This window comes from Cnephaeus nilssonii, assembly GCF_951640355.1.
Source record: "Cnephaeus nilssonii genome assembly, chromosome: 12".
In the NCBI taxonomy this organism is placed as follows: Eukaryota; Metazoa; Chordata; class Mammalia; order Chiroptera; family Vespertilionidae; genus Cnephaeus; species Cnephaeus nilssonii.
This window is the reverse complement of record NC_137083.1, coordinates 39,685,451-39,712,023: the sequence shown is the minus strand read 5'-3', so window position 1 is coordinate 39,712,023 and position 26,573 is coordinate 39,685,451. Positions and strand designations below refer to the sequence as shown.

At 39.3% G+C, this 26,573-nt stretch overlaps 1 protein-coding gene across 1 annotated transcript in view; it reads right to left on the bottom strand.

Annotated features, from left to right (window-relative positions):
* The window catches only part of LHFPL3 (LHFPL tetraspan subfamily member 3), a gene marked incomplete at both ends in the record, with an annotated part of 331,739 nt that extends 306,237 nt beyond the window's left edge, over positions 1-25,502 (bottom strand). Inside the window, one exon of the mRNA XM_079785447.1 lies at positions 25,070-25,502. Coding sequence (XP_079641573.1) covers positions 25,070-25,502 — 433 coding nt within the window. The remainder of the gene's footprint in view (positions 1-25,069) is intronic.
* Between the last annotated feature and the right edge of the window lie 1,071 nt (positions 25,503-26,573).

Genomic DNA, 26,573 nt, shown 5'->3' with positions numbered 1-26,573 from the left:
GAAGAAAGGCTTGAATACATACTATCCTGCTTGGTTCTAGTCCACTGAAGTTGGCTACCTGAGATTTAGTACTTACCGAGCTTTAAAGATATCCTATCTTCAATGGTAGTTTTAGATAGTCATTGGCACAGATGCCCTAGTCCAGTGGTCGGCAAACTCATTAGTCAACAGAGCCAAATATCAACAGTACAACGATTGAAATTTCTTTTGAGAGCCACATTTTTTAAACTTAAACTATATAGGTAGGTACATTGTTATTAACTTAATTAGGGTACTCCTTCGATCGCACTGTACGTGCGCGCCCGCACGTGGTATTTTGTGGAAGAGCCACACTCAAGGGGCCAAAGAACCGCATGTGGCTCGCGAGCCGCGGTTTGCCGACCACTGCCCTAGTCAATAAACATTACTTGCCATTAAGTGGAGGTAAAAGGCCTGACTCCATCTGTATCCTGGGTTCAGACTCATACCTGCTGACCAGGTATCTGGCCAATACCGCACAGGACTTGTCAAGAAAGCACTCGTCTCACAACTCTGAGACTAGTCTGCGTGCTGTTCACAATGCTGTGAGACCTGGAGAGCACGGGCATCGAAGCCTTTACTACTTAGCTCTTTACGTACAGGAGGCAAGGAGTTCTGCCTGCATAATTCCACTTTGGACTTCCTTCTGAGGGAACTTCTACCCATCCTTTTAAAGTTCACCTCAAAGACTATCGACTTAATAGTGAAATCTGAAGTCCTGAAACTAAATTAAATTTGAAGGCTGCCTTTGAACTCCTACAACACTCTGTGCTTCTCTTAGACCCTTAGCACACTCTGCCCTTGATTTTTGTCGTCCGTGTGCTTGTCACAGCACCTCCCCATCAGACTGTGCAGGTGATGCATCACTCATCTTTGGGATCCTGCAAAGACTAGCAGTGTCTCTTAGGAGACTATTGCTAAAGTGAATTAAGTCCTAGGATTCTGGAGAGCAATTGGAGCCAGAGAGTCCATCTTTAATCCTCTTGAGTCAGAACTGGGTTTTTCTTTTCTTCATTCTTTGTCTGTTCCCCTGCCACCCTGTTCTACCAAAACTTAAGAAAGATCATTGAAATCCATAGCTGCCATGGTCCAAATGAAACTCTTCCTGGAAATGATAAACTCTGGGAGGGTTCAGAAGGGTCAAGTAAGGATGATTCCACGCCCACATATCTTCCCATTCCCTAGATTATTTCTTTCCATGGTCTGTTTCTCAAGCTGGTCCTCACCTAATTTAAGGATTAAAGGTTTTATCTTTCTCTAGATATATGGTCAGGGGAAGTCTGTGGTCAACACTAAGGAATAGCGAAAACAAGAAAGATTCTTTTTTGTTTTTAATATATTTTATTGATTTTTTACTGAGAGGAAGGGAGAAGGATAGAGAATTAGAAACATCGATGACAGAGAAACATCCATCAGCTGCCTCCTGCACACCCCCTACTGGGGATGTGCCCACAACAAGGTACATGCCCTTGACTGGAATCGAACCTGGGACCCTTCAGGCTGCAAACCGATGCTCTATCCACTGAGCCAAAATGGCCAGGGCAAGGAAGATTCTTTTATCTGCTATATTCTTGCCTTGAGCCTGGATTGTGTCCATTTCTCTCCACTGGCCCTGAGCAGTGACCAAGTCTGAATATGAAACTGTAAATTGCAAGCAACCACATTTTTCATTCTTTTGTTATAGCATGTTTCCTTCTGTTATAAAAGCTATATCCTAATATGATCATTTTACTGATATTACATTTGTCCTATAATCTTTCACACTCTTTATTATTAATGCCTACCATATTGCATATCATTATCTCTTAATTTGGTGTATCTATATAATGAACTACATCAATAATATCAAGATAAAACTTTACCTTACTATATCATATTATTCTTATTAAAATGAGATTGTGTGCTGGCTTTGCCTTTGCAGTAAATACACTAACTAATCCATATGTCAGATTAACAACATATTCAGATTGTTCTACTAATTCATTCTGAATGGATGCTAGTGGAGGAAGAGGCTTTCCACTAATTTCAGGTCCAAGAAACTTCTCCAGTCACTTAAGACATGCTACAGCTATTTCTGAGGATGGATTCACAAGGCTTGGGGGGAGGGAGCTTCAGTGGAAGAGAATTTACTATTTTATTTATACAAATTTTATGAGCTTGATTCCCTTTTTTAGAAATTTCTGTGAGTAGGAAGTCACATCTGATTTATCCTTTTATAGATATATTAATGTACGGTGGGAGCCTGAAAAACATCCACACATAAACTGGCAGACAACAAGCATTTGTTAACCAAGTCCAAAAGTGATTTCTAAAAGCTAATTTAGTTTCAAGTTACTCTGGTGGTGGCAGAGTGTCTGGGTCAGAGAAAGCTAGAATTCATCTGGACACTGCCCCATACATAGACTGCATCTAAAGAACCATGCTGCTTCTAGAGCCCCATCTTAGGAAAGATATGGACAACTGGGAATGCAATCAACCCAACAGCCCAGTGTGTTTGGGTGAAGGAACTATATCATGTGAGGTACAACTCGGAAATGGAGATGTTGCGGACCAAGAAGGAAAAACACTGTGAGGAAAGAGAAACTCAAGAGCTATAATCCAACATTTATCAGGGTGTATTCTCAAAGACAGATTACACATTGCCTGTGTGGCCACAGAAAGCAATATTACAATTAATGACTAGAAATGAAAGAGTAGAAGATTTTAGTTCAATATAAGAAGGACCTTCTAATAACCGGGCATATCTAAAATTTTATAAACAATGTAAAGTGTTTTTCTGTTAAACAAAACTTATTTTGTGTAAACTGACATTTCACTTCAATCATTGAAAATTTAGAATCCAATATTGAGATGTATTACAGAGAAACATCGATCCATTGTTAAATACATGTAGGATTTTGAAAACTTGGTATAGAAAAAAAAAATATATATATATATATCACATCTTATTATTAATTGCTTTATCAATTTATACTTATTGAGTTAATAAGATGTATTATGAAAATTAATTTCACCTCTTTTTACCTTTTTACTGTAATGTGGCTACTAGAAAATTTGAAATTACATATGTAGCTTGCATTATATTTCAAATGGACAGTGCTGGTCTAGAGAAATGGGCAACACTCTGACCATGACTTTCAACCTCTGAACTCAAACACAGAATAGCAGTAGAAAAAGTTCAACTAACAAACATATGAAAAGATGATTTTTTAAACATTAAAAATTTAGAGAAATGCAAACTAAAACATATACATACACATACTTCACACATATAGGCTGACCAAAATTAGAAAAATGAGAAAACTAGAAGTTTCCTCAGTGGGATGCAGAGGATACAGGGGCGCTCCTGCACAGCTGGCAGACATGTGGACTGGAGCCGCCAGCCTAAACAGCAAGCTCACCCGATGCAAAGTCAGCATATGTGTGCCCTGTGGCTCAGCAATTCCCAAACAGTCCTACATAGGTTCATCAAGAGAGATGAACAAGATGTTCACTGCAGGGTTATTCAGCATGGTGGAGATCTAAAAGCAATCTGGGTGCCTGTCACCAGATGAATGTGGTGGGTACTATTCGGAGTACTGTGCAGCCACCAGCAACAATGGACCTGAAGTGCATACAGCCATATGAATGGGTCTTCAAAACCTAGTGCTGCATGAAAAAAAAATGTTTTAAATAAATAAACAGATAACTAAAAGAGAAATAAATCTATAGCAGAATACCATTTACTGAAATTAAAAATACGGGAACAGTCAAAACCGGTTTGGCTCAGTGGATAGAGCGTTGGCCTGCGGACTCAAGGGTCCCAGGTTCGATTCCGGTCAGGGGCATGTACCTTGGTTGCGGGCACATCCCCAGTAGGGGGTGTGCAAGAGGCAGCTGATCGATGTTCCTCTCTCTCATCGATGTTTCTGGCTCTCTATCCCTCTCTCTTCCTCTCTGTAAAAACTCAATAAAATATATTTTAAAAAAAAAATACGGGAACACAAACAAGAAAGATATTTTTATAAGAATTCATACATACAAACAAAAGGATACACATCAGACTTGTTATAATGGTTTGTCAATGGGAGTGGAAATGAGGAAAAGGGGACTAACTAGGAAAAAATAAATAAAGAAGAGAGTGACACAGAATCAAGCCTTGCTTTTCCACTTAATGGGGGCTCTGGACACGTCACATAACCTCTTTGAGTTTTAGTTACGTCATCTGCAAATAACAAAATCTTCCTTGAAGGAGCATTAAGGAAATAAAGGTGCTATGTATAAAGTACCCAGCACAGCACTGTAAATCCCAGGGTGCCTTCAATGGAAACAACCATTATCAACTGAATTTCATGCAGGTTCACCCTGTGAAGCACATCCTTCCTGCTCTATTAGGCGTGGGTGCTCACAGCTTATTTAACACCAGACTAATTGGATGCCAATGAAGAAAATAAGGCACCATGATGCAAATTTTAGGTAGCTATTTAGAATTATCCTTTACTTATAGGAATTTCTCTCACTCTGCAAATACTTCTTCCATCCAACATCTGCTGTTTATTTGCATACAAATGAATAATTTATCACTGTATCTATCAGGAACACGGACCCAAACTAAGGCCTGAGGAAACATAAATAAAAAGGACTAATTCAATGACAGAATATTGAGAAGTTATGAAAAAAGTGTGATCCCTCCACACATTACCTTCCTCATTTAGTCTCATCTAATATGCAACATGGCACACCTTATTTTACTCCTCTTCAGTGTAGTCACCTATAAGCTCGGGGAGTTCTAATATGGGAATTCCTCCAACACTGGTTAGTGCCAAATATCTTACACTTCCTCACAGAATGGACTATAGTGTTATAGATATACACATTATAGGTATATAGAGATAAAGATAGATATAAAATGAACAAAATGCCCAGTTTCCTGAACATGTCAGAGCTTTTAATGCATCCTTATAAATACACTGTAAACAGAAATCAGTCCATTTCAATCCATTCAGAGCACCGGAGGCATCCAGAGCTGTGGAGGGAAAACAGCCTTCCTGCATAGCCCTCACAGGCTCCCCACTGAAAGCTGGCAGCTCCCAGCATAGAGGAGAGTCACCCTCTCAGCCTACCACTCGGTGCTTTTCTAAACTGTTTTTAAATGGGGGGCCCTACTGTTACTGCAAGATTAGCCAGGAGCAAGCGGCTGGTTCTACCTGGATCCCACCTACACCCACTGGACCCAGACTCTTGGCTGAAGATTTGGAGGGGGGCCCACATGATTCACCCTACACTGAGGGAAAAGGAGAGAAAACTGCACCCCTAGAAATGAGGCTTAATATCCTCTGCCTTAAGGCCCTACCTCCTTTTAGATTACAAAATGGTCTGGTGAATAGGCAAAATCTCAGCAGTGCCTAGAATAAGATTGTAAAGGGTTTTCAGGGTATCAGAACTCCACTTTTAAGGGAAAATTAGGAGGATTAGGTGGGGAAGTTGTGCTCACCAAAGGAGACATGCACTGTGTCTCAATTGTCTGGGAGACATGTGGACTACAAGGAAGGGTAGGATGCTTTGAGGCGAGACCTGCTTAAATCAAGCAGGGAAAGGGATTAGAGTGCTGGGAACAATAATGATAACAGGTCACATTTATGCAGTTCTTATCACGGACTTGGAACTACACTAATAACTTTACCTGTAAAAGTATTTTATGTGTAAAATGATTAGAATATAAACATAAAAGTAATAATTTACATCTAGTATTTCATTTGTCTTCCCAAGTACAAGCAGAAGGGAGTAGTGATCTAGTTGTACTAGATTTTTAACAGAGAAAAGGAAAGCACAGACTTTCGGGATGTAGAGACCTAGGGAGGAACAGTGCCACAGTCATGAAGGGAGGATGCATGGAAATTCGTAGGTATTGTCTTATGAGTCAAATCTTTCCTAATGTTAATGGCAAACAAGAGGTTGAATGTATCCTTATGGGGAGTCAATGTAGTTGCTATCTTTAAATTTTTAAATTTCACATATCTAGTATAAATATTCTAAAAATGTATATGGAACCACAAAAGATTCCAAATAGCAACAGAGATCTTGAGAAAGAAGAACAAAATTGGAGGAATCATGCTACCTAATATCAAACTATCCTACGAAGTCACTATAATGAAAACAGCCTGGTACTGGCACAAGACCAGGCATATAGATTAATGGAATAAAACTGAGAGCCCAGAAATCAACCCATGCCTTTATGGTCTATTAATATTTGACAAAGGAGGCAAGAGCATACAATGGAATAAAAATAGTTTCTTCAATAAATGGTATTGGAAAAATTAGACAGACACATGCAAAAAATAAAAATAGACCACCTCCTTATACCGCACACAAGAATATACTCAAAATGGGTTAAAGATGTAAATGTTAGACTTGAAACAACAGAAATCCTAGAAGAAAATATAGGCAGGTAAATCTCAAACATTTCTCATAGCAATATTTTTTTCTGATCTATCCCCTGGGGCAAGGGAAACAAAAGAAAAATATATACAAATGGAACTTCATCAAACTAAAAAGTGTTTGCACAGCAAAAAAAAAAATGATCAACAAAATGAAAAGACAACTCAATGAATGGGAGAACATATTTGCTAATACATCTGATAAGGGGTTAATGTACAAAATTTATAAAGAACTTATAAAACTCAACACCCAAAAAGCAAACAATCCAATTTTAAAATGGGCAAAGATCCTGAATAGACACTTCTCCAAAGAGGATATGCAGATGGTCAACATATATATTAAAAGATGCTCAATGTCACTAATCATCAGAGAAATGCAAATTAAAACCACAATGAGATATCATACCTATCAGAATGGCTATCATCAATAAATCAACAAACAACAACTGTTGGAGAAAAAGGAACTCTTGTGCACTGTTGGTGGGAATACAGATTGGTACAGTCACTGTGGAAAGTAGTATGGCGTTACCTCAAAAATTAAAAATGGAACTGCCTGATGATCCAGCAATTCCACTTGTGGGAATTTATCTGAAGAAACCTGAAACTCTAATTCAAAAGAATATATGCAACCCCAATGTTCCTTGTAGCATTATTTATAACAGCCAAGATTTGTAAGCAGCCCAAGTATCCATCAGTAGATGAGTGGATAAAACAGCCATGGTATATTTACACAATAGACTACTACTCAGGCATAAAAAGGAAGAAAATTGTACCTTTTGCAACAACGTGGATGGACCTGTAGAACATTATACTAAGTGAAATAAGCCAGGCATAAAAAGACAGATAGCGTATGATTTCACTCATAAATAGAATTTAATGAGCAAACTGAACTAATAAGCAAAATAGAGACAGACTCATAGATAGAGAGCAGGCAGATGGCTTGGGGAAAGGATTAAGCAAAAAAGAAAAAAGAGAAAGACAACAGTGTGGTGATTGGGGGAAGTGGAAGAGTGTACAGGGAACCACAAAAGACCCCAAATAATAAAATAAAACAATAAAAATTTTAATTTACTCAAAAACAGGATTTGTTGTCTATGTTTAGTCAAACTATTAACAATTAAAAATTAAATTCATACGACTATTTCTTGAGTCTAGAAGTAAAATTTTATACCATGATTTAGTTTCTTTTCATCTTAATTTTCTTCTAAAAATAATTTTATCAGCATGTCTTTACATATAGTAACTTCTGATCTCCACAGAACTTATCATCACCTGACATATTATGTATTTAATTATCTGTGTTTGTAAGTTCTGTGAGGTCAGAGAATCTGTGTTTGGTTCCATGCTATATCAACAGCACCTAGAACAGTACCTATCACTCTGCAGGTGCTCAGTAAAGATTTATGGAATGAATGAATGAATATCCCATTCAGGCTTTACTCTTTATCCTTCAGGTTAACATCAACTCATAGACTATGGATGCTCGTCCCTTTATAGTTAATGGAGGAGGGGAAATAAGACAGTACCATGTAGTAGTTTTGAGTATGGGTCTTGGAACCACACCACCTCAGTTCAAGCTTGGCTATATTGCTTCCTCAACAGCGTTGTCCAATAGAACTTGCCTCAATGATAGAGATGTTCTGTTCTGCACTGTCCAGTTCAGTAGTCACCAGCCACATGGACCTACTGAGCACTTGAAGTATGGCTAGTGTGACTGAACAACTAAATTTTTAATACCGTTTAACTTAAATTTAAATAGTCACATGTGACCAGAGTTTACTATAGATTGGACAGCACAGTTCTAGCTGTATATTCCTGGCAACATTTCTTAATCAATCTGTGCCTCCATTCCCTCATCAGTGAAATGGTAAACAGTAACAACAAAAAGAATAAACAGCACCCCATAGATTTTATGAGGATTGCCTGAGGTCATATGTAGCGCACTAGAACAGTACCTGGTCCATAGTGAACTCTCAGTAAATGCTGCTATTGTGGGCAAAAGCAGCTGGCTTTGCAATAACCATGACTCCTTAGATATAACAACAATATTAATTTAATATGTAAATAAACATAAGGAAATATAGGCATTTCCAAAACGTAAGATTATATCAAGTAAGTGATGTCAGAAAATAGAGTAAATATAAAGGAAATCTAAAGTAGCAAGCCAACGAGTTGACAATTTTAGTTGATTATCAATGTTACGCTAATAAAATAGCAGTTGCCATAGTAGCCAGACATCAAAAAGTCATTTCAAAATCAAAGACAAGGAGCATCTTCCTAAAGAAACCTTGTGAACAATGTAACTGAACAATATCATGAAATGACTCCATTTATGTCTGGAGTTTACCATAGAGAATAATTCATTTCCCAACACTGTTATCCAGCTTTCAATATCTACTTTACAACTGCACTCGAGATTCTACATATTTTTTCTTATATCTGAGGGTTTAATTTATGATTGTTAAAAACTCACAGCAGTGTGGGAGTGAACAGGGTAAATGGGGGGGGGAGGGAAACATGTATAATACTTTCTACAATAAACATTAATTTAAAAAAAAAACTCACAACAGTGAAAAAGGTAAAACAATTTTTATAAGAAAAAATGATTAAGAAATATATCTTGTGACACCACTTTATTATTGCCCTCGGAATCAGCAAACTGATATTATTATATTTTGAAGGAGGCTTGAATTAAATTTTTTTGTATTGTCTTTTTGTTAGCCTCCAAATAAAATGTTCTTTCCCTACCTATATAGTTTTTTGTGGTGTGTGTGTGTGTGTGTGTGTGTGTGTGTGTGTGTGTTTTCATTTATAAACTCCATGCTTTTTCTTCTTCCCAGAGAAGTTGAATGTCAAGCCGAATTTGCAAAGAAGTAGAAGAAGGCGGGGAAGGAGGAGGAACAAAGAGGTTTTTGGGCTCCCTGATTAGAGGGTACCTGATCGGTTCTCCTCTTGCAACCATTATATAAATGTACATAAATGGAGCAGGGACAGTGGAAACTGCGCAAGATTACTGCTGCTCTGTCACATGCCAGTCCCATCTGCTTAGCTCCTTGAATTATACTGCTCTCCGTCTTTTTGTCTTTTCCTTTGTCCTCTAGATCCTCCCACCTTGCTCTACTCTGATTGTATGGTTGTTACTTTAAAGGCTGAGAACTAAAAGAATTTCTTTTGGAGAATAATCTATTTGAAAACAAGTTTATACTCAAATATGTTAGTGTTTACTTGGTTCTCTAACATTTTTATTCTTTGTGTTAAGGTCAAAATTATCAAACCATAAAAATAAAACCTGTTTTCTTTGGTAGAGTTTAAATCACACAGAAATAATAAGATATTTGATTGCACTGACTCTGTAGGAAAATCACCTATGTTGACCCCTTCTCTAAAAAGAGGAGAGAATTTGTCTTTATACCAGTTCCTAGAATAGAGCTTTGAGTTGTGGCATCAGTTGGTGCACTGGGAGATAAGGCAAATTTACAACAAGCATCCTAGGCACTAGATGTACAATGGTGGTGAAAACAGCCATGATCTCTACCCTCAAGAAGCTTCCAGTAAGAAGATCAAAAGGAGCTGCAATTGCTGACTACACTTCCTGTGTGAGCCCTATTGATATCATTCTACAGATGCCAATCTCCAATCCAAAAAGAAGGCCCACAGGGCACCCTCTCCCGGAAGTTACACAACTTCCTCTCTTCTCTCACTATTATCAATCCCCACATGAACCTACAATGGGAAGAGCTTCGCCCAACAAAAATGGAATAGCAATGAATTGACAGCTCCAAAATGTACAGGATTTCTTTTCCAGATTAAAAGAGAAATAAAATAACGAGGTCATAAGGGGTTTATATAGAACAGTAACCTACTAGGTCCTTTACTTTTTTTTGTTCTTTCTGGGACTGCCTTTCTATAGTGATAAAGATGATGATGATGATGATGATGATGATACCAACAATGATGATTTGATGCTAAGACCGAATTTTTATGAGTGTTTTCTGTGTTCCAGACATGGCATAGGTACCATATTTATTCTTGTTTTACAGATGAGGAACCTAAGGCACAGATAGGCTAAAAAACTGTCCCTAGGTCACACAATGACCTTGTAAATGAAGCAACCACCACACAAACCCAGATGTTTCAGAGTTTATGCCCTTATCTAGTATGGTATAGCTGCCTCCACACTTTTCTTATTAGTGATACAAAATTCTTTCCAAACCTAAGAAGACCAATCATGAAGCCATCCTAAATATTAGAAAGTATTTCAGTCTCCCAATCTTCTCTAATACACATCATAGGCACACAATAAATAATGATAAATTAATGATTGAAAGAATTAAAAAGACTGAGAACCCAAATTACAGTATTTCTGTGATTTTGTTTGGTATTTTTATATTAAAACTGAAAGAAATTAATTGCCTTATATGCACATGCCATTGAAAGTGGAGTCCTTCATCCCTTTGCTCCTAATATATAGTACAGCTTAGAAAAATATGACACTAACTCACTGTGGGAGATTCATGAGTTTTGAATAGTAGGTTCAGAAATTATAATTAGTTTGCATACATCAATCCACATTTTTCTGATCCTTCTCTTTTTTAGCAATGACATAAATTGGTGACTTGGCACTTTGAAGTTTAGAGTTTATGTGGCCACAGAACTAAGCAAAGTCAACTGAATATCATCCATGAATTTACATTTTAGGCAATATGGCAAATCAGATGACCCAAAAAAAAAACAACCCACAAACAAACCCTCTCAAATAGAACACCTCGAAATTCTGCATAAATATCCAGAACATTTTTTAATACACATGGCTGAGCTCATTGTAAGAGAAATCCTTAGAGGTAAGAAAAAAGACAAAGCAAGAATCCAAAGTAACAGCTGAACAGTAAAGCTGACACTGACCTTGGTGGCACCAACTGAATGTTAGTGTTTAGAGTTTCTACTCATCTTTTTCATGATACACATTTAAAGATTATATTATTACAATAGCAATTACTAGAATAAATGGGAGAGTATTTGGGATCATCTATATGTAAACTTTGCAAAAACATTTATTATATTTCCTTCGTATCAGAAAAATAGAATATTAAATATATTGATTATACATTCAAGATTAAATATTCTGACTTTGTATAAACCATGCTACCATAATATTTGTAAATATTTTAACAAGTAACTTGAACTTTCTTTCATGAACAGCTATTTTCTTTCCTTTTAGGTTATGCTTAAGATGGTTACATGCAGTTCCTAATCAAAATTTTTAATGATGATATCTTCACTCTGTATACGCAGTTCTCTGTAAGTTTATAGCAGCTAATAATTAATGAGTAGAAAAGAATTAAGACGTTAGAAAAGAATAAGAGAATAAACCTAAAGCAAATAGAAAAAAAGGAAATAAAAATAAAAAGCAAAAATTAATACTATAAAACAGAAGGTAATGGAGATGAACAACGAAGATAAAATTGGCTCTTATAAAGCCTAATAAATCTGACAAACTTTTAGTAAATTGATATAAAGAAAACAAAGAAGACATATAACTTATATGCTTGTAAGAATATAAACAGTTATATGCCAATAAATTTAAAAATGTAGATGAAATGGAAAAATTCTTAGAAAAATATATCTGTACAAACTGACTAAAGATGAAATTAAAAATCTGAATGACTCTATAACCATCAAACAGATGTAATCGGTAGTTTCAAAAATTCCTACAAAGAAATATGAGGCCCAGTTTTATAAAATAATTCTATAAAACACACAAGGAACAGATTATTCCAATAGCACATAAATGCTTTCAAAAACTCAAAAAGAGACTTCTCAACTACTTTTATGAGTCTTATATAATCCTGGTACCTAAACCAGATACAGACAGTATGACAAAGGAAAAAGAAAAAGACCAGCTTTACTCATGAAAATACTTCTTAAAATATTAAATAAAATATTAGAGACTGAGACTCACAGTGTAATCAAAGTGGTGTTGTTGTGTTTTGTTTTTTTTTTTCATTGTTGAACATACCGGAAAAAGTGGTGTTGTTTTTTAAATGCATGATTATTTCAACATTAGAAAATCTGGCATAATTCATATAATCAATATATATTAATTCAGAAAAGTCATTTGATCATCACAAGAGATACAGAAAATGCATTCAATAAAATTCAACATATATTCACAATCTAAAAACTCCCTACCAAGGTAGGAATATAAGAGAACTTCCTTGACCTATTAAATAGTATTTGAAAAAAATCTACTCCATATGTCATACTAAATGGTGAAATATTAAAAGCATTTCCTTTAAAAAAAGAAAGACCAAAAGTAAAGAATGTGTTACTCAGGAATGTGTACACTACTGTACATATTATATGTATATATATACATTACATGTATATGTGCATTAGTATTATAAGGAATGTAGACTAATAACACAAAACTCAGTAAAGTGGCTACCTCTGACTGGATATAATCAGGAAAGTGGGTGGCAGACACACAAATGGTCATTTTATTCTTCTTTAAACCATACACGCAAACACACACACACAGGCACATACACACAAATGTAAACTATATTATTCATAAAATGTAAACTATGTGATTCATAACATGTTTGCAGATGAACGGAAATAATTCGTTTTGCAAATATTAAACAAAACCAGAATGATGGCTAGGCTAAATAACATTATAACTACAATAGAAATTTAAATCACCTTCTCTTTCATTGTACAAGTTCAAGCTCGCCTTCATGTAAGTCATATTTCTACACTAAACAGATAAGACTTTACACATTTGAGAATAAAGTCTCATGTCATCATGAAACTTGGAGAAAGAAAAACTATATATGAGACTCATTCTATTACTTGAATAAATCTATCACCATTGAAACTTTAGTTTTAGGGACCACCTCTCAGTCATTAGGTTGGTTTTCTAGAGAGCTTTTGTGTAAAAAAAAGAAATCAATTCTTCAACAGTACACAAAAGAGAACAGCCCTTGTCAAATGAACTCATATTGATTGCAGAACTTTTCTCCTTTGTTCTATGCACATTAAATCAGTCCTCATCTTCTAAGAGGTCCCATAGAATGCTAGGGTGCTGTATTGAACTCCAGGACCAGTACACTTTTTGGTTTTCCGGCCTGTTCAGGCACAAACACGTCAGTAGATACTGGAGCCAGAGTCAGGCATTGGGGCTAATGAGGGAGACATTGTGTGAGGGTTAAAAATAATGTTTTTGAGTGTGAGATGGAAATAAAGGCTTGATGTTAAGCAGGAAAGTGTGCTTTTGGGAAGTTTTTCTCTAACGAACTTTCTGCACTTCAGGGTCCCAAAAGATAAAATACAAACCAGACTGAGCTCAGGTCCCATGTTTTGAAAGAAAAAAAAAAGAACAGAATTTGTGTGTTTTTCAAGTGGGTTCTAGTGACAAAAAGCTATGTTACAGTGTACAACTGTGTCCAATTGCAATAGCTGGGAAGAAAGCAGTCACTCATTCCTTCTTTTTGTTATTGTTGGGTGTTTGGGTTTTTTGTTTGTTTGTTTTTAAGGAAATGGAGACTCAAATAAAATAGGAGCTAGTAATGAGATGAGATGCAATTTTTTATTCTGATCCTATGACACATTATTTGCCTGTGGCTGGGTCCATGTTCTGAGTTATTGTAAATACTATTTTTAAATTCTGAAGTCTTTAAAGTTTCCCAAGAAATGGAATTTCAAGCTCTACTTTTTTTTATTTGCAAACATGCTTGGGCTGCTGCAGAGTTGCAATTATAATGCATAGTTCATGGCCACCAAGATCAAATGGCTGCTTAGAATCCTGTTGTTCTGAATTCCTCAACTTCTTTTGAATTCTCCAAGTTATTTGAAAGTGTCCATCTCCAGGCTAAGAAACAAGTCAAAATGTTCCACTGGAAGACCATACCAATGAGTCCTCTAAAAATGCAGGCCACTCGAGTCACAAAAGTTTCTTAGAAGGTTAGGTAAGTAACAGAGACTAATTAAAAGCATTTACATTGAGGCAATGCCTTATAGGAAAGTCCAAGAGGAGTTGGCTTTTTCCTTGTAGGTAAAAGGAGCTTTCCGCCTACTGCATGCATTCTGGATGATTCCCTTTTCTCATTCTTTTTCAAGCTTCATATTTTATCCTCTACCCTCCATCCTCTAAAAAGTTATCTTACACGTACTCTCAGGGTGAAAATGGCTCTGGACCTGACCCTATAAAAGGCGACGTTCTGAGAAGCACAAGATGACAGGGCTGGAGCTCCCTCTAGAGCCCATCCTGCAGTGAATGGAGGGGTCCTCAGCAAAGTGAACTAAGATTTTGGGTGGATCTGCCCATTTCCCCATCCTGGCTCATCTTGCTGGAGAGCCCTTTCCAGGAGACCGAAAGGTCTCGAAGAGCAGAGCTGTTTCACAATGACCTACAGGACGCATGGGGAGACCATCTCGCTGTGCTCATCAGCATCTCTGCACCAGCACCTCTCAAGATACTTAGTAAATTCTCTTGTCAACATCAACTCTGGATATTCACCATAAAAGCGATATTGATAATATGTAAAGCAGAGACTATTCATTTGTTCAGTTTTCAATCCAGTGGTTTAGGTCATAGTCATAGATGTAGTTATAACTGATTCTCTCATTTTATAATAAGCTGATGTCTTTAAAACTGAAATAAAAATACTAATAACAAGAAACGATGGGGTTTGTCTTTTTAAGCTTCTTTAGAAAAGCTAAAGAAATTGGCATGTTAATAAAAAAAACAGCAATATAATTGTCATTTGAGCATAAATCGGAGAATCTTATATCACTGCTTTCTTTGCTTTGGGAGAAAAATAAAGATTCGCAGATGTAATATTGAGAAACAATTTTCAAAACATTACAGCTACATTTAAAACAGAAAAAAATGCTGCTTTGGATTTATTCCTGTTGTTATATGATGTTATTACATATTGAGAATATTCCATTTTGCTTTTGGTAACAGTGAAGAAAAAATAATTTAGGCATTTCCCCATCACTTGGGGGAACTTAAGAATGCCTAAGTACTTAGGTCTTAACATAATCAAAAGATTGGCTCACAATGCCTTTACAACATGGCTTTCCCCCTCTCCCCGCACCCACACTCCACAAGTTTGTTCAGTTGAAATTATTAAGCAGTTTAAAATTATCTCCAAAATACATTCTTATTACTTTGAGTCATTACTCTAGACAAATAAAATGGAAGAGCTAGACCCTGTTAATACAAAATTAAATCCTTAACTGAATATGGTTTGTTAGTAATGTACAATGTCCATTATAGAGATGACAGTGGCATTTATACAACACTGTGCAGTTTCTAAAATGATTCCATAGCCATTATCTTTCTTGATCCTCAGAACAAGGTAGGTCTGGCATATACAAGTCGTAAAACAAAACTGTTCTTTAACTTGTACATTGTGAGTTTAATCTTTCTGTCTACTAAGTTTTCTGAATACTAATCACTCCTCCAGTCCTGTTCTCTTTAATGGTGGCAGCAGTAATAATAACAGTAATCATAGCTAATATTTATTGAGTGCTAGCTCCACTTTTAAGTGTTTTACATGGATTAATTTAATAATCCTAGAACACAGAAGATAGGTATTTTATTTAAGGTCTTTATATTGAGGAACTCTAACTCTGGATACCTATGTGTTTGTCTAGGATCATACCATATCTGCCTTCTGCTTTAATTTCACCCTATTTTTTATTTTCCCAACATTTACTTTGTTGGTAAATGCTCAGAAACACTTGGTTAACAGATGATATATTTTTAATATCCATAACTTGTAATCTCTTTGTATGTATCTTTAATAAATTACATAAGACTTAGAAAAATAACATGAAAAGTCAAGAGCAGTTAGATGACTTACCCAAAGTCATCCAACCAATAAGTGGCCAAGTCAAGATGCAAATCTTACAACCACTTCCCAATTCTGATGCCTCCATAAGCTGCCACGTCTATCGTTATCCTCTGTGTGACTTGGTGATCCCATCCACCATCACCACTTTCACCACCACCATCAATAAGCAAGTCTCTTAAGAGCATTTCTGCATTTGATTCAGGACACAACAGATGATATAGAGCCATTAATGCTGACATGTGCCCTTGTCCTCTAGGATTCCCAGTCATAGATTGAAAGCAATGAGATCAGAGATATAACCAGGGGACAGTGTGGGCAAAGAATCACACAGGCTCTAGGCTCAGGAACTGAAAAGGATGGGATGAGGAGTACCTTGTCATACCTAAGCATGTTTGAAGAGGGACATCTGGTAAACATGTAGGCAATTATTTTCCCTGTAAATAGCAGTCCCTTCCTTCTGTATCATGTTGATGCAGAATGGTGAAAGTGCATATTGAAGACTTATCCTATATTCCTATATAATAAAGAGGTAATATGCAAATTAACCCTCACACCCTCACAAAGATGGCTGCCTACGACCAGGCTGGCAGGGGGGTTAGTGAGGGACAACCAAATGACTGAACAGCAGGCTGCGTGGGGCGACCAGGCTGGCGTGGGGACCATGAGGGGTGAGCATGCCGGCAGGGGTGGGGGGCAGTTGGAAGCGACCAGGCCGGTGGGGGGGTGCAGTTGGGGGCAGTTAGGAGAGACCATGCTGGCAGAGGGGGGCAGTTGGGGGTGACCAGGCTGGCAGGGGAGCAGTTGGGGGTATTAGACTGGTGGGGGGGCAGTTGAGGGCAACCAGGCTGGCAGGGGATGACAGCTGGGGGCGACCAGGCTGGCAGAGGGGGGCAGTTGGGGGCAACCTGGCCAGCAGGGGGGGGCAGTAAGGGGTGACCAGGCCAGCGGGGGGGCAGTTAGGAGCAACCAGGCCGGCAGGGAGGGGGCAGTTGGGGGTGACCTTGTCGGCAGTGGGGGGGGGCAGTTAGGGGCGACCAGGCCGGCTTGGGGGGGCAGTTAGGGGCGATCAGGCCAGCACACAGAGGCAGTGAGGGGCGATCAGGCCGGCGGGGGCGGGGGCAGTTAGGGGCAACCAGGCAGGAAGGCAGGTGAGCGATTAGGAGCCAGCGGTCCAGGATTGTGAGAGGGATGACCAACTGCCAGTTTAGGCCCGATCCCCGGGATCATGCCTAAACCGGCAGTTGGACATCCCCTAAGGGGTCCCGGATTGGAGAGGGTGCAGGCTGGGCTGAGGGGACCCCATCCCCCCATGCACGAATTTCATGCACAGGGCCTTTAGTACTAAATAAATGTACATTAAGTTGTGAGGCAAAGAAAGTGGTAGAAATAGTGCTGCACTGGAATCAGATGTGTATCAGATATGTGTTAGTCTCAATTTTTCCAAGGTGTAATTTTGGCAAGACACTTAATTTCTTTCAGACTCCAAAGCAGGAGGGGAGTCTGAATACAATTTTTAAGCTTCAATTTCTTCATCTGCAAAAATGGGTTTTATAATACTAAACCTGTAGGATTGTTGTAAAGGGTAAACATAATAGAGTAAAGCTTTTGCAAATAGTGGTTGCTCAATAGTTAGTATTTACCATTATTATTTATAATTAAGTTTTAATATAAAAGTGTATGAGTCAATATCCATTTGGCACTTGTTTAAATGTTTGCTTGGCTAGACTGTTGCTCAGAGATGGACCATGCCATTTTCTATAGCATGAATGCCCAATAAGATCACATCTGGAAAAATAATTCTTCTTTTTAATAAATCCATAATCTAATTGGGGTATACTAGCAATAAAAGTCATTAATGGAGGTGAGAAAAACAAAGCAAAGAAAAATGTCTCAAATTGTTTGGTTACATATATTTTACCTACTCTACCCTCTAATATAAAATTACCTACAAAATGGTGTAAAACTCTCACAATTTTCCAGAAAAGAGAAAATTATCTTTCCAAATTCATACTATATCATCATTTTTCTGGAATAGTATCTTCCAAATATTTTTACTTCAGCCCACAGTAAGTACTACATTATACATCTCAATCCAGTGCACACACACACATATGTAAATATTTTAGGAAATAAAGGTTTCATAAAACCCTTATTATCTCTATTCATATGTTGTATCTTGTTTTAATCCAAGTCTTAATGCTGATCATTTACATACTAAATTGATATCAGGACCCATCAAAGTGTTACCAACTATATTTGTAAAACACTGCAGTATAGCATTCCTTTCCCTATAAAGGTTTTCAAAAAATGCCAACTAGTCAGTACTACACTTTGTCCAGTTAACTGGTTAAAATGTGAATATTCAGTTAACTAATATTTGGTATTCCATAGATCCACAATATTGCTGGTTATTATCTGAATCTTAGATCAATTCAATTAATCTAGCTTATACTATACATGTTCTTAAAATGTTCTGTAAATATATTTACCTAGGTGCTCTTTGTCAGTTCCCTTTCCCCATTAAAGGCACTCTAGCAATCAATTTAGCTTCACAATCTGTAACTAGATTTTCAAAGAGAAACTATAGAATGCTTTTTATCGAATTTTACAATGACCTTTTCTTTCTTAGGTTTGCTTATTTTAATCCTCCATATTCCCATCTACCATCCAAGAAGTTCAATCATCTCTCCCTTGAATACCTTGATCTTAGAATCCATTATAACTCCCAGTATGGGGAAGGGGGTGGAGCCATAATTTTTCTTTCTTGGTAATTGAGATCTGCACACAGCTTTGCACTGTAATGCGCATTCCAGCTTTCTGCTTGTCCTGTGTAAATACATTTTTAAGCATTGATTATATCAAATTCAACAGGCTTTTGATGTTATCAAATTCCACAGGCTTTTCCACCTTGAATTTTTTCCAATCTTTTTTATTCATACTTCATTTATTTTTGGTGTCACTCTTCTAATCCCTGTCATTCTTCACAGCTGGATATATTTGCCTGGTTTTCAAATACCGATCCTTCTGACAATGATAATAGACATTTTCGATTTCGATTTTACAGTCTCACTCTTAATCTTCATTAAAACCAAAAAAAAGGGGGGGGCTGTACAGAGCACTCCTCTCATAGACTACTTGCACAAATAGTCTCTAGACACTTATGTAAATGGCCCTATGATGCATTTGGTACTAAAGCTAAAGGTGAGTTCCCTTCAAACTCCTGTTTGCCACTGTTTTCTAATAGGGAAAAAAAATATGGAGAATACTCTTGATTGATTAAGTTATGCATGAACTCTGTTTTGATCAACAATTATTTATCATTCATTTTACTATTTTTCACTATTCTTCCACTAGCTCTTTCATTGATAAGCCATAATCTCAAGACTTCATGCAATTAGACTAACTTCACTCAGCCTATCATTTGCAATCTCTTCTCCTATGAAACACATATATACAGTCCCTACCCTACCCGAGACCTGGTTTTATTAGGCTGGAGAAGATGTCAGAATCCAGGTTTGTGAGACCAATTCAACAGTTCCATGCTAGCAACTCTATTTCAGAAAGGTTTGCTTCCTTCTTTCATTCTGTCCAAGACAAGTTCAGTAGGATTCATGTCTAGACTTATCAAAAAATTATTTATCTTCTTTTTGCAAGCAACTCATTTTTCTGTTCTGCTTTAGGAAAAGAGATGAGAAATGTGCTCAAGATTATAGTTAGGACAATTTAACTATGAATGGTACAATGATCCTGTGTAGTAGGAGTGTCATAGAATCGTGGCTATAATTTGAGAGCTGCATGATATTAATTATGTGAATATTTAGCATTCTGGAAAAAAATGTTTTTTATTTCTCTTTTCAGATTCCTCAGTGACTTTTCATAACAGCTTTATGTCTAAGTCATCAAATATTTTATCTACTATTTGCTAAATGCACCAGACTCTTATTTTCCATTGTTATTATTTCCTTGTTACTGTTAAGAATAAAGGTCAGTTCCTTAGTCTTTCCTCATATCCAATAAAAATTCCAGTTTACTCATTATAAAGAAAAATCATATTAATTAAAGCTGGTAGTGACCCCCAAAGTTCAAATCTATTATGCAAATTACACTTTAAAATTCTCCTAGTGTCCGGCCAGTGTGGCTCAGTTGGTAGAGTGTCATCCCATGCACAAGAGGTCGCTGGTTCAATTCCCAGTGACCTGAAGTTCTTTCTACTTCTCTTTGCTCAGTTTATCTCATTACACCACACATAAAAGTGCATTGAGCCACATACTGCAACTATAGCTATATGCTCTGCTGTTTCTTTTTCTTTATTTTTTTTTAAATTTTGTTCATTTTGAAAGATTTCTAAGGTATGCACATAAAATGTAATATATTGACCTGGCCATCTGGATTTTCTTTACTGGGTCAGAGCCTCATACTATACATAAGCAAAATCACTGAATAATTGTTTCATGTTAAGCATCTGATACCACATTCTGGTTGGGTATGTATGTATGTGTGTATGTATTTATGGCTTATAGAAGTATATAAGTATCTTGTTAACATTTTACAATGGATAAAAGCTGTTAAATGTGCAACCTTGCACTAAGGGGAAAAAAAATCACCTGACAGTATATATTATAGGTTATATGGATCCTGTCATTTTTCACACATATTCACTCAAAATCTCACTGTTATAAAAATCATTTGTTTTGCCTGGTCAGTGTGGCTCAGTGGTTGAGCATCAGCCTTTGAACCAGGAGGTCACAGTTCAATTCCCTTTTATGGCACACGCATAGGGTGTGGGCTCGATCCCCAGTAGGGGGCGTGCAGAAGGCAGCCAATCAATGATTCTCTCTCATCACTGATGTTTCTGTCTCTCCCTCTCCCTTCCTCTCTGAAATCAGTAAAAATATTTTTAAATCATGTTTTGACATTCACATTAATATATTTTCCCTCTACTCTTTGTCACATTCCTGTCACATTACATAAAAGTAAACAAACAAACAAAACAAAAACAAAAACCCACCAGTTTCTAAATTCTCATTTTCAAATAATTTCCCTATAAGTTTGGCTTAGTAAATAAAAAATTCTTAGAAGTAGAATGTGTTGTTAGGAAATGAAAACTGCCCTCAGTGGTGGTATACAGTCTTTGCTCTGCATCTGGGGAAGTGTTTAAAGTACTCTGGCAGGGGAACCTCCCCCCACCCCCAAATGGTCATTCCGTAACTGAACTTAGGATGGATTAGCAGCTCTTTGAGGCAAGATCTTGCTTCCTCATACTGCTCAGCCATTGCTAAGAACTGGCGCTGGTCCTGAATGCTGAGTTTGCAACTTGAGTAACTCCCAACCTTGTTCCCTTTTCAGAGCACCGGCATCATAGCTCCGCACACAGGGCCACCCATCTGAGCAGGCGTGGTGGGCTCCCGGACACGTCAAAGGAGAGCACATCTGCACAGTGCCCAGAAAGGAGAAATGGGGAAACCTGGAAGACACGTACTCCTCTGTCTGGATTGTTCCTGAAAGCACATGTAATATTCGTATGTCGTCAGTCTTTACATCAGGCATGGCCCATAAGTATAGGACCATATCCAACAGTAGTGCGACTATTAGCTCCTCGTTCTGAAGTTTCACTCCACTGAGGTTAATAATGAGTTAGAGGGGAGAGCGAGAGGAAGAGGGCAGGTGTTCATAATAGCATCGTTAATTATATAGAAGAGCAACATCATTGTCAGGTCCAATAAACTAAGTACCTTTTCTAGTTTATTGTTCAGAATCAGAAAAAGAATCATTCTTGATGTTGTATTGCCACAAGAAAATCTCCTGCCTCATCACCTTAGTGTATCATTTCACATGGAATTTTATATTCTGCCTGACTTTAATTAATGATGTTACTATATTAAAATGCCTAGATAACTAAATACACAAGTTCATCATTTGACTTTCAATGAGGGTTAAACAGTCTCTAAAAAGCAAATGGGACATTAAGTCTCATCTTTCATAGCTAACACATTACACTTGAGATTAGCCTTGGAACAGTTAAAAGTATGAAAAGTCTCCTTAACATTAAAAAGGAATAGTCTAAATGCTAGAAACTAAACTTTGAAAGTACCTTATAATATATTATGTTAAATTTCTTGTTAGTGTCACGAGACTTAAAAACAAAACCACATTAGCCCTATCTGGTTTGGCTCAATGGATAGAGCGTTAGCCTGCAGACTGAAGGGTCCCGGGTTTGATTCCAGTCAAGGGCACATGCCCGGGTTGCAGGCTCGATCCCCAGTAGGAGGCGTGCAGGAGGCAACTGATAAATGATTCTCTCTCATCATTGATGTTTCAATCTCTCCTTCTCCCTTCCTCTCTCTGAAATCAATAAAAATAATAATAAAATAAGATACATTATCTAATATATTAAAAAAACAAAACCACATTAAATGTGACATTTTTTATAAATATCTTCTGTAAACCATCCCTCAAAAAAATATGTGAATATAATTGACTGATTCTTAACTGCTCCATTGTCATTATCCATTCTTTTTAATTAATATACTTCATTAATAAAGTTATGACTTTCTGTGGTTTATCTAGAAATAAAATATCAAATAAATTTCAAATAAAGGATTTTAAAAATATGCCTATAACTTAAGGATCTGTACCACTCCAGAAATGAAGTAAATGTCCTTGTATCATCTTTAGTACAAAGGCTACCATCACATTTTGCATTGACATATAGGAAACAAGGTAGTATACTTATGTAAAATTTCTGGAAAAAAAAAAGACATTATACTTCACTACCTCAGAACAAATTATTTTTGTGTACTCTATTCCAGGAAGAGGAAAGAAAAAATATTGTAATAGTTGCAGTTTGTATTAACTTCAAAGCTGGTAATTCTTTTCCAAAGACAGCTTGCTTGCTTTTTAAAAGAGATTTTTAGAAAACCCCTTTGGTTTAGAGTATAAAAATCTTATAAAAATAAAATATTTAGAAATATGTTGTTGAGAAATCACTTGCAAATTACTGTCAGACCTTTGAAAAACAATCTAATTTGAATCACCAGTCTAAATAGGTCATTTAACTTAGAAAAAATTAAAATGAGTTGCACAGGGTCACCTCTTTTTCTAAAACACCTGCATCCTCAATGTCCTATTGTCTTCAAAGTCAAACAAGAATTAAGTGTCAAGAACAACTATAATACATTAATTTTTTCCAAATCTCAGTATTAGTCTGCACATGAAATGGCCATAAAAGTTTACATTATATAGGAAAACAGTGTGTGTGTGGGGTGGGGGGGTGCTTCAAGAAGTTTGGAATGGAGGGACAGAAGGCAAAGCAGAGAGCTCCCACATTTCAGGAGGACAATGGTATGTGTGTGGGGGCCTCTACTGGTGCTCTTCTCTTGCCTTTCACATGGGCACATTCCCAGTTCATGGCGAATCACAAGCAGCTCATACAAACTTAATACAAAGCAAGTACTTCCATACTAGTTTAGTCTCCCACAAGCTTCTCTTATATCAAACTATCAATATAAGATCATGAACCTTCTCTCTCCTGTCCAGCACCTGTAAAGACTTAATCATCCTAGGACACTCTGGTAAACTCGGGGGGTCAAATCCCTACTCCCCAGAAAACCTTCCAGAGCATAGACATAACTGCAAAATCTTGAAGGTAGTATCTTTAAAGTGTGAACGCCATCAGATAAAACAAAATACACATGAGAAAGAAAAAATTGGCTGCCTAAGATATCCTTTGTTCCTCCACGCCAGACCATCCATAAAACCGAAAGGACCCCGACAATGCTGGGAAAAGAGGGTGTCAGGTGTCTGAGAATGGAGTCTGCCTACAGAAGGCAGGGCACCCCAGGTGGCTGGCAGAGAGGGAATCAGCTCCATGGCAGGTGGAAAAAGGAGTCCGTTTTGTTTCACGACTCTCCAAAGCCACCAGGAAATGCAACACATCCTTTCTGGGTTAAAAGTAACTTTGATGCTCAGAAAAAAAAAAAATACTTTCATATTCTCCAGCTATCAACAATCTATCACCAACAGGCAAAGAAACAGGTTTTCCTCTCTGCCCATCTTCCTAAAGCCACTTCCCAAAAATGAGACCTTGATGCTCTCAAGACCTCTCTCCGTTTAAAGACGGAATGGAAGCACCTGTGCTCTGGCAAGGACGCACACCGAAGACCTGACCTAGGGGAATTGCTAAGGAACAGTTCTAAGCTACCTTTTTCTTAAGAGGGTCAAACCCAAAACAATTAGGATGTATTCATTTCCAGAGGCATGATAAAATTTTTATAAACTGCCTGGACCAGAGAGAAACAATTCCACTCCAGCCACCACCCTCCCACACACATGGACCAACGACAGAAACCGTCCCGGAGAGGGACAGAGCAGGCTGACTCCTTCCACTACAACCTCTCCAAATCCGCCTTTCGCCCCGCCGTGCCAGCCCCTCCTGGTGCTTCGGTGCGCGCGCCCTTAACTCGGCTTCTCCCCGTCCTTAGTTCAGAGTGGACTCGGCCCTGCGCACGCCCTGCCTCCGGAGGGTCCTTCGGGGCGGCGTCCCCGCACTTGGGCGGTTCTCCAAAGCCCCAAGACAAGACGCTCGCGCCGGGTCCCGGGAACCCCGGGGTTTCCGGCCTCCCAGGGTTCCAGCTACCCCACGTCCCCCACGCCTGAGCGGATTAAGTTGCTCAGCACCCAGCGGCGAGCACAGCCCGGGTCCCTCCCACTCCCGCCCCTCCAGCTCGGGCGCCCGGGGGTCCCCCGCCTCCGCGGAGGTGAGCGTGCACTCACCGGAGGTGAGCTGCATCCAGGCACAGATCTTGTACACGGTCGCCGTGTTGCAGAAAAAGAAGAGGGTAAAGCATATGATGCAGGCGATGATGAGCATCATGGAGAGGCCGATGAAGAAGGAAGCGGCTTTAAAGGCGCCGGAGGGCAGCGTGGAGAAGTCCGTGAAGCTGCCCCTGCAGGTCAGCTCCCGGGAGAAGCCGTTGCCGATGCAGTAGTGGAAGAGCCCGAAATAACCGGCTTGCGGGGTGTCCACGCCGTCGCCGATCCAGTAGGGCTGGATGAAGCACACCACGTTGACGATGGCAAAGCAAATGGTGAAGATGGCCCACAGCACGCCGATGGCCCGCGAGTTCCGCACATAGTTGGTGTGGTAGAGCTTCGCAGCCTCCTGAGCCGGGAGCATCGCGGCGGCGGCGGCGGCGGCTCCGGGCATTCTCCCCTCCGCCTCCTCCGGCTCCGGTCCTCCGCCTCCCCCGCCTCTCCGCGCGCAGGAGACACACTCACCGAGCCGCGCGCTGCAACTCCCGTGCCTCCGCCTCAGCCCAGCAGCGCCAGTTTCAGAGTCCGCATCCTCGCTCCCGGAAGGAGGGCGGGGGAGCGCCGAGCACCCCTCCGGCTCCCCTGGCACAGCCCCGCGGCCCCCCCCCCCCGCCTTCCTCCCTCCTGGCCGGGGCGCCAGCCCTTCTCGCCACCCTCCACCCCTCTTCCCTCCGCGGCTGCAGCTGCTGCAGCTGAAGGCGAGAAATCCCGCGCGGGGCAGTGTGGAGCGCCAGCGCCCGCACCCCCACCCCGCTTCGCGCCTTCCGCCCCTCCCCCTTCGCTCCCGGTTCGCACCGCCCGGAGCCCCGGGGCGTGGAGGACTTCGGTGACCCTGGGATGCCCCTCAAGTGGCGGGCGGGACTGGAGCTGGCGAAGGGGAATCGAAGGGAGGGGACGGGAACACCCACTGGGATCCTGGAGGCGATCCCGGGGTTGGTGTTAGGGACAGGGCGCGCGAAGCGGAATCGGAGCATTTCAGCCCCGCACAGCAACGTGCTTCGACCTCTGCACCTTTGCAAAGGCGCTTGGGGCAGCGCGGCAGGTGCTGGCGAGACACTCCGAGGGAGAGCAGACGTGCAGTCCCCACACCCCCACCCCCCGACGTACTGACTCCCAGACACTTCCCGGTTAACGACCACAGAACCGCCCCTGGCTAACTCCTAGGCTGCCTCCAGTCGTCTAGGTGGAGATCAGAAGTTGGGCAGGAGCTGGCAGACAATAATGTAAAAGACACCTCAAGGGTGGTCTCAGATCTGTTCAACCGGGCTGGCTTCCTCTTCGGTTTTCCCACCTCTCTGCAGCCAGATGAACTGTAGCCAATACATGCCCTATACATTCTTTTCAGTCAGGTCACTTTCCCCACCAATTCTGCCACAGACCTGCCATAGACCGGGCTTCCGAGGCATGGAAGTGGCTGTCACAGAAATAGTTTGTCGGAAAACATTGGGTAGTTTGGCCAGTGTTA